The sequence below is a fragment of the Paramormyrops kingsleyae genome, chromosome 18 (assembly GCF_048594095.1).
Source record: "Paramormyrops kingsleyae isolate MSU_618 chromosome 18, PKINGS_0.4, whole genome shotgun sequence".
In the NCBI taxonomy this organism is placed as follows: domain Eukaryota; kingdom Metazoa; phylum Chordata; class Actinopteri; order Osteoglossiformes; family Mormyridae; genus Paramormyrops; species Paramormyrops kingsleyae.
The window spans coordinates 12,236,000-12,248,783 of NC_132814.1; the positions used below are offsets into that span (position 1 = coordinate 12,236,000).

The 12,784-nt window shown below is 46.5% G+C and overlaps 1 protein-coding gene across 4 annotated transcripts; it reads right to left on the minus strand.

Annotated features, from left to right (window-relative positions):
* Positions 1–334: 334 nt before the first annotated feature.
* Positions 335–12,696, minus strand: LOC140579545 (post-GPI attachment to proteins factor 2-like). 4 transcript variants are annotated; one of them, XM_072702196.1, is made up of 6 exons: positions 11,510–12,696; positions 11,044–11,209; positions 10,589–10,838; positions 9,194–9,300; positions 3,210–3,318; positions 335–2,862 (listed from the first exon to the last, which is right to left on the minus strand). In XM_072702196.1, the coding sequence occupies exons 2-6, from the start codon at positions 11,206–11,208 to the stop codon at positions 2,753–2,755; spliced, it is 741 nt and encodes a 246-aa protein (XP_072558297.1). In that variant the 5' UTR covers position 11,209; positions 11,510–12,696; the 3' UTR covers positions 335–2,752. The 4 variants fall into 4 exon arrangements, with proteins under 4 accessions (XP_072558297.1, XP_072558295.1, XP_072558294.1 ...); XM_072702194.1 differs by having other exon boundaries at positions 335–2,619; positions 11,491–12,692; XM_072702193.1 differs by having other exon boundaries at positions 335–2,619; positions 11,510–12,689.
* Between the last annotated feature and the right edge of the window lie 88 nt (positions 12,697–12,784).

Genomic DNA, 12,784 nt, shown 5'->3' on the forward strand with positions numbered 1-12,784 from the left:
TTAATAAAGTTTTTTACATTATCTGTAGGTAATTTTTTTCTTGGTAGTTCATCGCTGCTTTCTTAATGATACTCCAAAAGTCACCCCCCCCCATTCCGTAGTCCATGCCACATGGTGTATGAGATTCCACCTCAGTCTTTATGTGCGTAACTGAAATAATCAGTTAAAAATCAGTAAATAAAGTACCTGTCCTGTTTCCTGCGCAAAATGACATTAGATCAAATGTATTATGTAAATGTAAAGCCCCAAGCACCCAGGCACTGATACTTTCCCATCTATTATGATCGATTCGCAACCAAGATGTTAAAGTCAACCTTCAGTCAAGATAAGAGAATTGTTTGCTAAGATGATATTTATTAATCATTAGCAAGCACTGCTGCCTGAGTCCCGCTGGACCGGCAGTGTCACGTTACATTCAGTTACTGGTGATTCCATAAGTCTTCAGAGGCCTGCTGCCATCAGCCAGTAGGAGCACCCAGAGGCCTGCTGCCATCAGCCAGTAGGAGCACCCAGAGGCCTGCTGCCATCAGCCAGTAGGAGCACCCAGAGGCCTGCTGCCATCAGCCAGTAGGAGCACCCAGAGGCCTGCTGCCATCAGCCAGTAGGAGCACCCAGAGGCCTGCTGCCATCAGCCAGTAGGAGCACCCATAGGCCTGCTGCCATCAGCCAGTAGGCGCACCTTTCCATAAAAAGTCCTCTAAAAGCTACGCTGAGCCAGATTACATTGCGCTGACAAGCTCTGGTGCTCATAGTATGTTGTACACCAATTCTAATCAAACATTTAAGCCACTACGCATGACTGGCACCTCACACACTATGGGTGTCTCTCAACACGCATACTTCACCGTACTTGTGTTCTTACGTACCCCATTCATGTCATCTTCCACTGCCGAAGACCTGTTCCAATAATGAGAACAGAAGTACAGAGCATGGTGAAAATCCCTGGATGTCTTTTTGCCCCACCCCAAATATCCCCCGCCAAATGAGAACAATCCCATGATTCATTGCAACCCAAGTTTGTTCTTGTGAGGCACGTTAACAAAACTGCTCCTGCCAAGACCACAAGTACGATCTTTGCATTTTTAATATTGAGAAACACCCTCTGTAAAAGATTCCAGTGTTGCCATGGAAACAGTTATACTCTGCAGGCCAGCGGCCTGACTTTAGCATTTACTTAAAGTCTACTTGTGAGATTCAGGGTATCCTCAGATATACATAGCTAAGGGGTATCTAAGCGGTCTGGACGTACAACCATCCACCCCGTAACCTTCATTTCAATTTTGAACAGTTGCTCAGCTGCATTTACATAAAAGTATGCATTACCCCAATAGGCGTACCTATTTGCAAGAGAAATATACATCTATCACAACACCCAAGCTGGCAATATACATTAGAGAACAGCTCCTGCTAGGCGTGAGCTGTGAAAGTCCCCCCGATGTCACAGAAATATCGTATGGCAGCACAGCTCAATCGCAGGACGTCAACCAGTTAGCGTGTGACACTGGAGCAGGTGATGCGGAAGCAGAAGCTGATATCCTCCTGGTCCACGGAGCACGTTGGCAGCAGAGAAAGTTGATGTTAATACTGAGGGCACCAGCTAGACGCGGCAGACAGGCGGCCCTGAAACCAACTTCCCTTTTAAAAGGTGTCTAAAATTGTCACTGAATTCAAAGACTAATAAAATGTTTCCTGAGTTTCACAGAATTACACCAAAATAAATAATCACTAAACATAAAGACACAATTGTGCTAAAACTAAGCGGCAGTGCAGTGTTCTATTCAGTCGAGTTATACACTTGTCATGATTTTTAAAATTTTCACCCAAACTTGCTGGTGTGTTCGATTCTGGAAAGTCCACCAGTTGATATTCTTGTGAGAAGCACGTTTGTATTTGAAGGAGGCCGATTGTGTCATTTTTTCATTCAGCGCCAGTCTTTAATGAGCAGAAATGTTGGCTGAGACCAGAAAGTGACTGACAGCACGCAGGCACGCCTCTGTTATAAAAGCACATCAGCAGAGGAAGCCATCCGCAGACATGGAGTCTTCTGTTACTATGGCAACCGGAACCTGTCAGGAAAGAGGAAATTCCAGGAACGACAAGGCCAAGGGTAGAACCAGGGCAAGCACACAAGGACACTGACAGCGGGGGCATATTCCTGTCAGTTGGTGACCACAAGCCCCTCTCAGAGACTAAGGTTCGTTGCATTAGGCTTCCCCCACCCACTTCCCAACTAGGACATTGGTTTCCTGGCAACAGCTGGCCCCTCCCACCCAAATGATGCAGAGGACCTCCACCTCACTCCAAGCGCCGCTCCTGCTCTCCCGTCGGCTGGGAGCAGATAAAAGGCTGTCCCTCCTCAAGGGAAAATGTGGAAGAGTTGTTCCCCTGGCCACCCATCAGGGTACCTGCCACCTTTCTGTGGGGAGTGTGAGGAGGAAGAGGAGGAGGAGGAGTTGGCTCCGCTGCCTGCTCTTCCTCGGTTCCCCTGTCAGAAGCGCTTGTCCTCCGGCACAGTGGCGATCACCATCTCCTTGCCCCTGAAATCCCAGTAGGCTGTGGTGTGGAAGGCCATGTTGAATAGCACGATCATGTACTCGGAGAAGGCGAACCAGGTGTATACTGGGGAACAAAAGAGGAGTTTATCCGCAATGACAGCAAGGGTACACACAAACATCAGATCAAGGCTTAAAGGGAACCAGACAAAATAAGGTTGGGGGGGGGGGTCAGAATAGGGAGGCCCCTCTGGTATTCGCTATGGGGAAGCGGAAACCGTAGGGTTGGGGTCTGACAGGGTTTCCACCACCAGTGTGGCTGCCAGCCTCCCAGAGCAGTTGAGCCTCATGTCAAACCAACGGAACTGACCTGCCTCCCAGAGATGTAAAAAACAAAAAAAAAGAAGAGGAAGTTCAATTGGGAAGTGACACCCATCTGGAAGATGTGCCATAGCATACAGAACAGAGATAAGAGAGATACAAGTGGGGGGGGGGGGGGAGGAACACACGGCAGTTAGGTGACTGCATGCATATCGATTCACACGCTCGCGCTAACAGGAGAATGGCAACGTGCACTTTTATAGAGCATGGAGAGGCAGCAGGAAGCAGGCAGAGAGGTGGGTGGGAAGTGGACGGCCTGCAGTGGGGGTCTATGCATCTGTGTGTTTTCCTGCTAAGACATGGGGGGGGGGGGGAAGGGGGGCAATCCATCCTCACCTCCCGCCTCGCAGTATTTGTTGTGTCGCCAGTAGAAGTACGCTGCACAGACACAGGCAATCAAGCTGGACAGAAGGAGGCGGAGCTTCCAGTAGCGCGAGGTCCCTTCCTGAGGAGGGCAGAAAAAAAACAAAATACAAAATGAACGACCAGAAGGGGGGGGGGGGGGGGGGGCGGGGTCCAAACCACAGTGCAGTCAACTTGGAAGCACAGCCCCAGATCTTACACCAGATCAGCGGCACAGCCTCGCATAAACTGCTATACCGGCAGATCGGCAGTATGTGGCCTTTAACCTCTGACGTATAAGAACGCTTTTGTGGTTGCCAGGCTCTCAACTTTGGCACTTCTTTTGGTTTGAGACTAGAGGCTCTGGGTTAAAGTTGGCAGATAACACCACATGTTTTGCATGTATGTGCATGAGTGCAAGTGCACCACATATGCTGCTTAAGAATGGGCCCTGAGAAGATGACGCTTTTCATACACGTTTACACACCTTGTCCTGGCAGGATGCTCGCCGCGTTCCCCGTTCGGGTTTCTAAGAACACCGCATGTGCTCGCCTCAAATGGCCGAGTCAGAGGTTCCACCGAAACGTGCCACCAGCACCTGCAAGCTTTCACCTCGACGGCACAGCGGGATGCAGGATCTCCGCATGCAGAAAGCTAAACTTGCGACAGGGCTACATTAGGTAATAATGCGATTGGTCAGAGATTATTCTTAGCTGGACATGGGCTCAAGTCTGGGGCAAGAATCTGTAAGCCTGGAGTGTCTCAAAATGTTTAATCCTGCTCCCCAACTTCCTAACCCTCCCACAATGTGGGGGTAACCAGAGGAAGCCCCCAATCACCCCCCCACACACACACATCATCTGGAGACAGCTGTTGCAAACATGGTCAGAGTTGTCAAGCATGCATTGCATGACTGATGTAGCAATGTTCCAGCATCTCTGCAACTGGTTTTATGAGCCGAACGCTGCACGTACCCCCCCCCCCCTCCCAATTTCAACCACTTCCTTCTGCTGTGATGCTTCTACAGCCAATAAGTAAAAAAAAAATACTAAATATCTGATTATATGACCTCAGATCTGCAGTGTTTTTTTTTTTTCTCTTTCACATGCAAGGACGCTGAGAAACACTGGAGCCCCTCGGCCGCCCCCCCCCCAGCACCCACAGCCACTCCCACATTATCTGGTCTGGAGCCAAAAAAAGCCACAAAGACCTCAAGGTGAGTTTATTTTTAAACACCATTCACTGACAGAGGTTGTCATCTTCCCACACAAAGGAACCTATCAGGAAAAGGCCTGGATCAAAGCTGCAATGTCAGCAGATAATGACCCTCCACTGGCAGGGACCTCGAACTCAGCTGGATTGTACGTGCAGACCCCTCACCTCAGGAGGTCAAACCCTGGAGGCCCCAACAAAGTGCTTTAAAACCCAGCTTAGTCTCCAGACACCAGGCAGGACTGGAGTTTGTTCTCCCTGTGATCACACAGGTTTCCGTCCAAAGGCTAAAAACACGTGGTTCTCAGTCCTGTTCCTGGTGTCCCCCATCAGACCTACCATATTGATTATTAGCCTGATTCAGGTAGAGTTGGAATGGAATTTTCTGGCAGAGGGGGGCACCAGAAACAGGACTGAGAACCACTGGGTTACATGAAGTCATATGGCTATATAGTGCGAGTGAGTAAGGCCGTATTACTTCTGATAGACTGGAATCCATTTCAGGGTGCAGCACATCTTGGGCCGCGTGCTTCCAGGAATAGGCTCACAATGCCCTTGTACTGAATAAGTGATTTCAGGGATGGGCGGTTTTCCAGACAGCTACAGAACCACACAGTACAGTTCCACCGGGTCAGATAATCCAGATCATGCCCTACTTCAGGGGTGAGGAACCTGATCCATAGAGAGCCGCTGTGGGTGTGGGTTTTTGGGATGACCTCTCAAATCAGCCAATAACGAAGCAGTAGTTCTCAACTTCGGTCCTGGAGACCCACTGTTATTGGCTGACTGAGGGGCCACTGCAAAAACCCGCACCGGATCTCCATGGATCAGGTTCCCCACCCTGCCTTACTTGAACAGGCCGAAGAAAAGAGAAGGGAAAAGAGAAGCAGGGTCTGTGAACGAGAAAACGGCAGCCTCGCTCACACAGACAGGAAGTCGTGCCTGAAGCACCCGCCCCCCCGCCGGCTCGTGCTGCAGCTTCCAAACGTGCTGCGAGTGAGTGTTGCAACGCTGTGAGCTCTGCGCTGCGAATCTGGGGCGCCTGGAGTCCGCAGTCTCCGAGGTTCTCCATGAATGTGGCGGCAGGACACGGATGCGCGTGTGGTTTCACATTTGCATTTGTGTGCTGCGTATGCATGTGCATGCGAGTGAGAGTTTAATCTGTACCTGCACCACCCATGCTCTCTCACCAAGCATGCGGAGAGGCTCTCTCAGGGGTGCTGTGCCCAGCACTTCCGTGACATCGACATTTCCTAAACGCCACTTTACAAACTGCGGGGATCAATCCTCCTGTCCACTTGTGGACAACGAAGCTTGTCCATACAGCAGCCATGTAGCGACTTGCTAGAGCCGTGTCTCTCAAACCAGCCCTCTGGGACCCCCCCAGTCCACATTTGTGTTCCCTCCCAGCTTCGAGCCAATCAAGAACACCAGATACCTGGTACAGGTGTGCTGGGAGAGAGCAAAAACGTGGACTGTCTGCGAGGGTCCCCATGGACTAGGTTGAGACGTACTGTGCTAGAGAGAGCTGCTCGGATGTAGCGCCAAACTCCTTATGGTGAAACAACACAAATCAAGTGCCGGATGCCTGCAGCCAGGACACAGTTATGGGGCAACTAACACAAGCACACAAAGTGACTCAAAACCCATGGGACCACCCACTGGGAACAGGCCCTCCAGATGCAAGTCAATATGGGTGTATCTGGATTTGTATTTTCTGGACCTAAACTTTCCACCTCTGTCTGGAATGGATTATTTTAGCGAGTAACTTCCCCAACACTGATAGTGGGTCAACATCTATCAACATCTGGCAGCGCTGCCCATTCTGCTGATATACCTGCCAACATCCTCTTACACCCACTTTCAGGGATCTCTCCATTAGTGTATATTATTTACTATGGACCTCTTACGTAAACGCAATAGGATGTGACTGGATCAGGCATAACTCGACACAAGGCTGTACACACATACTGACAAACAAACACACACACACATACATACAAAAACAGGAAGATACATATGCTGCAAGATGCACCTGAATATTGAGAAACTAACATGTGTATATAAATATTCACAAACGTCTAAGCTAGACCAATCCTCATCAGCTCGGGACAAGCAGACATTTCATGATGACTGAACAAGCATCAAACTCAGAGTCAGAAGTGAGCAGATGTTCAAACTCTCTCACGTACGCTAGAAGAATGTGTACCATACAGCGAGAAGCCCTGCCTCACAGGAAGTTGCCAAAAGTTGTCTCTATGACTTAACACCTATCAGCAGAACATCCTCTGTATTGACAAAAAAGAAAAAGGAAAAAAAAGAAGCTAAAACCTGATTGGTCAATGGCTGACACTTTATTTGAGAAATACAAAAGTGAAGTCAGTTGCCCTAGTGGCTTAAATCCACTTACACAACTGACATTGATTATTTTTAAAAATAACAAAACATCGCACCCTGGTAGTAAATACAAGCACATACATCTCACAAGAGCTCCTACCATTAAATTCACACAGTATCATCATGGTTTAACACACAGTCACATGTGTAGGGGAGTGAAACTAGAGGGGCAGATGACAGTTATTCACAGTCTTAAGAGGAACTTGTTTTTTTTCTCCACCTAAAAATACAGCTTAAGCCTCTGATCAAAACCACTGGGAAAAGCTCTCAAAAGAATGAGGTCATATGTGACCTAGATCATTACAGACAGATCATATCCGACATTTATTAATGAGCCGATTCATATGGCTCATTACCAGGTTTGCTTTCCTGTCTTGTAGTCATGGGTGTGGCGAAGTTTGGGCAATCAATGACGAGCGGACAAACACTACCCTCTAGTGGCGACTCAGCTTGAGTATTTATGCTTGAAGCAACACCGAAAGACTGGACCTAGCGAATGCCAAGTAGGGTTGCAAAATTCCGTGGCATATGGGAATTAACAGGAATAAACTGGAAATTTGGAAAATTGCAGGCTAGCCTAGAACAGGGAACTTAAATGTAGTTGGGGGACAAAAGGCATCTTGACAGCACTAGCAGTGATATCATTGTGTAACCAAGTTCTTGTAATAATGTGTGTGTAAAAACACCCAAAATAAGCATCTGCACTGTTTATAAGTCATTTTCTATATTGTATTATTCATACAGCTTTTTTGCCATACCTCTGACAGCTCACACAGAGTTCCACAGCGTTCAATGATTACAAACTTCCCCAGCTTAACTTCCCATGGAAAGTTTCTGGACATTTTCCACCCCTTTGCAACCCTAACAGTAAGAAGTCTTTCATATGTAATAGGCCAAACACACAATACAACCTTAGGATTCTATACAAAACTTATTTAGAGTTTTCACTACCATCTGGGTTTTGGAGAATCTGGAACTTGGGAAAACTGCATCTAAAACACTGGATTACATCCAAAACGTCCATTAATCCATTAATTTGAAGGCTATTCCGTAATTCACAGGCGCAAGGCAGGGACTAACCCAAGATGGGGCATCAATCTATTGCAGGGCACACTCACATACCATTCACTCACACACCAATCAGTCACGCACGGGCAATTTGGTGACTCCACTTCACCTTTGCATGCTTTTGGAAACCAGAATACCAGGAGGAAACCCCACAACGACACAGGGAGAACAGGAAAAACTCCACACACATGGAGCCATGGCGGAGACTCAAATACTGCAGTGATTCACCGTGACCACACCACACACTAAAAATGGCATTAAAGTGGTACCTCAGAACTCGAACTTAATCCATTCAGAACTCCGAATTGAATCCTAAAAAGTTCGAGTTGTGATCGAATTTTCCCCATAAGAAATAATGGAAAACAAATTAATTGGTTCCCAGCCCGAAAAAAATACACCTAAATATGTTTTTTTAGCATTTAAACACAAAATGAACCAGATACAACAAGGGCATATACTGTACTAAACACATCTAAGCACATTTATCAAAACAGTAATTTGTAAAGTAAGAAATTAAATGTATCCAAACAATGTGTAAAGTTAAAAAAAACAATGTGTCCTGCCCCGATCGTGCATTCCTTCCGTGCACCACGCCCCCTCGTTAACCCCGTGTGGAATCCCCGTGTGATCAGCTGTTTTTGGTTGTTGTCATTAGCCCTCTGTATTTAGTCCGCGTTTCAGTTTGTTTCCCCAGTCCAGTCATTGTATTGCCCGTCTGCGTTTTGCTTGCCTTACCTGTAATTAAACCCCGTATTCCCTGATACCCTGACGTCTGCGCCTTTGTCTCCGTTCTGTCCCCGCTGGGCACAACAATATTATTATAATTAAACGTATTAATGGTTTATTATTAATATTAAAATAATTAATAAGAAATCTTTATTTTAATCTTGTATTTTATTAAATAATAATTACTGTTACTGTCTATCATTGTCTAAATGTATTTTTACTGTCTAAATATATGTATTCAGCTAGTGTAAACATGCACGATGCTATCACAGTGAATGCGAGGCTGAGACTGAAGCTTTACCCTTTGTTCAGGCTGAGAGACATGGCGCATGACTCATTTCCCCGCGTACAAGTTATCTTAGGCCGGCGTTCACGGTTTGACTTCTGAGATTCAGATCGAGCTCTAGGTATTTTTTTTCCGAACTGGTTGGTTCGACTTTTAAGAAATTCGAGTTCTAATGAGTTCGAGAACTGAGGTACCACTGTATTCTCAATCGATTTTAAAAGAACCTCTGATGCAAACAATACTAGCCACAAACACAGGCAAAGAGGAAGGGAAAGTCCTGCGGACTTACCTCAGCGGTGAGGGAATAACGGTCAATCACCCTCCAGAGCCAGCAAGTGATCAGCATGTGGACAAGTGAGCAGCTGATGAACATGACGAAACCATCCCGGTGCAGATCTGGAAGAGGACAGGTGCACATATGGGGTGGATAGTGGTCAGATACCTGCTGCTCTGGCACTGTAAGCCCCGCATTAATCGATAACACCACTAACAGCCAGATGATGGCCGGACATAGGTCTATCTCACACTAGGGTTGTCAAAGAAGTCGATACTCAGATACTAATCGACACAAAAAAATACTATTGATTTAGAAACTCATTCGCAAGTGTCGATACCAACAGTGCAGTCTTTGACTCCTGCAGCTGACGCACAACTTCACACACCGCTGCAGAAAAGCAGGCTCATAGCCCCTCCTCCCACTGGCACCTAAAGACATGCACGCTAAGTTGCCCTTCACGACATTTTCACATCACTGAACTGGCTGAAGTCCCTTCAGCAGCAGCATTTGTTTTAGTTGACAATGAAAAACATGCAATTTTAAAGTATTTTGCACACGAGACAAATGACCAGGGAAAGGCTATGGATGTCGATAGGCCTCTATGCAGACAATGCTACAAAGTGGCGGCGACGAAGTCCAGCAGCACGGCAAATTTGGCAAAGCATCTTATAGACTGATAATCCGCTTTTTATGAGGATTACCGAGAGGTTAGTAAAGATCCCGTTTCAATAACAATGTAGCATTAAAAGTTATCATAAATGTTAACGTTAACGTTAGCCGTTTATCACCAAACTAGCTGGTAGCCTCATTAACCATCTGTTAATTAAGTTACCATTAAGGTAGTTATTGCTAATTAAAAAATGATAAATAAGATAATGTTAACATGGGAGCTAGGCAGCAAACACTATTAGTCCTGCTCATCTAACATTAACACACAGCGTTAATTAAACAGCATAACACAATTATGTCTCTGAAAGGTGTTACGTCTCCTTTCAAGTCTCAGACTGCAGCTGAGCAGAGCCAATCAACAAGTAGACAAAAATAGTACCCATGGTATTGAAAATGGTATCGAGCATTTTCCAAGGTATTAGTATCAAGTTTGAAATTGTAGTATTGTGACAACCCTATCTCACACAGTCACATGGTGCTGCCCGTTACTGGCTGGTGTTGGCACGCCTTGAGATACACGGGGGGGGGGGGGGGGGGGGGTCACTGGCTGGACACTGCACTGCTATTCCTGCATCAGCTGGAATGAGACCCTTCGTGATTTCATTACCATTCAGATGCAATTTGGGATATTAAAATAATGCAGTATTCACTATAATAATATACGGTATACTGTAGGGCGCATATCTGTCTCCCTAATCAGTAACCACCCTCACACCCAGTGTCACCATGGCGACTCACTGTAGGTCTCAGTGGAGGACACGTAGGTGAGTAGCAGCAGTCCCAGATTCTCGGCCAGTACGCAGGCCAGGGCCACTAAAGCCAGGCACCACTCCAAACACCGCTTGGCGAAGTGGATCCGGTACAGATTGAAGTAGGCCACCGCCAACAGGATGCGAGGGGCGGAGTGCAGGCCGATGCAGATGCGCCAAATGTAGCGCTCTGGCGCCAGGCTGATGGAGGCGCTGATGGAGGGGAGGTAGTTTGGCACCTGAATATAGGGTGAGGGGGCAGAGGAGAAAATACCATCTACAAACAAGACATAAAACGTATAACCTTTCTGACTAGACTAAAATGAGAGATATGAGCTCAGGTGCATCCCAAATTTATTTAAATGAATAGTTTCTGAAGCTTGAAAGCCCCCCAGGTAAATAGCCACCACACCATATAAAAAGCAATCCCCTGTGGTTCCTTACCTTGCAGTGGGTGTTAGTGGCATCGGAATAATTATAAAAGACGGAGATTAAAACGCAGGAAATCAAGCCCCCGAGTGCCAGGAAAACTGTGCCCACGGCGAACAAGTGGAAAGGGAACCGGATAAGGACTTTGTCTCGGTCTGAGGCATAGGGTCCCTGGAGCATCCTGCAAGTGACAGTACGACACGAGACGATCAAGGACCTGCACATTCATTTTAAACGACAATAAGATGCACAATGAAGAGAGGATCAACACGGACACGGGTAGCTAGTTACGAAGACATATTTAAGAAATTAAAGCATATAGGGTCTACAGATAGAAGTACTGTCGATCCATTACTTGCAGCCTGGGTAGCTACGATCGTTGGCACCGATGTAAATGAGCCTAACGTTTGGCGCCTTCCACCCTAATTATCCGCAAAACCGGAGAGGAATTTGGGCTCCTACGTAGGCTGCGTTGCGTCACCTGCGGGATCTGCTGGGCTGTAGTTTGGTAGAAAGAAGAGCGGAGAGGCGGCTTCGGCGCGATCAGCTTTGGCGCAGCGCTAACGCGAGTCCGGAGTGCACCGGGTCTGCGGGGACTGGACCAGCGTGCTCAGACTGCCCAAACATAACGGTAAAGAGAGCGCAGAAAAGACAGCGATATCCCGAAATGACAACGAAAAGCCACAGCTTTCACATGGAATCACTCCTCAGCGAGATCGAAGTCAATCATAGCCCTTTTCAGTATTCTATTAAGCAAAAAACAGCTGCGCGGAGAACATGGATTCAGAATTATTAGGATGATCCCAGCTGTAGGTTCGCTTTACATGTATCCATCCAGATATCACAGAACCGGAAATAACCGAAGGCCGTCCCAGATTTAAAGAGACATGCGGCCAAAATGAAACGCTGCAGAATGATTTCAAATGCAACGTAAATCTGGGCAAAGCAGTAACCATTTATGTAGTATATATTAAACAAAAAAAATGGAGTGAAATTATTTTAACACTGGGTACTTCACAAGGATTTAGGTAAAACTACAGATTTTGGTCCTGTCCACAGCTCGTATGTTACTCATATGAATATATCATTATTGATCAGAGGTTAACCGAATCTGAAAGTGGATAATTTTTCTTCAATACACAAAATCGGTGAACATGGCATCTGAGTTTATATCTCATCCAGTTTTGAAAAAAGACCATTTTAAAACAAGTATAATAACCATTAATTGCACAGCCTGAACCTCGGATGACTTATCATCGGAGCACCTCAAAACAGGAATGCGCAATTTATAAGTTTCCAGTTCCACGAGGTAGCCTCCTGCTTTACGATGACCAAGGTAACCCCAAATACGTCTGTACAATGTCGAGGCATGCAAATTGATGACTGTAGTGGACTAAAACATTTTAGCAACTACAGATAGACACCTGATGCACGAGAATCACGCTTTTAGTATGCCACATGCAGGTTATAAATACTACATGTAAACTTTCTTTAAAAGCATAGATCCGGTTCCGAGACAGTAATACTGTATGATTGTTTCCCAAGGAATGTCGTTTTCTGCATACACATGTTATATAACTTTCTGTGACTCATTTACTGCGCGGTCGTCGATGACTATGGACGGAACTAGTGCGTAAGGCACGGTCACTAACAGGTTGTAACGAGCTTGGCCCAGTCGAAGCTTGTTTTTCCGCTGGTTTGATTGACGTGCTGGCCGTCCAATCACGGGCGGCCGTTACGCCACCTACGTATGTAC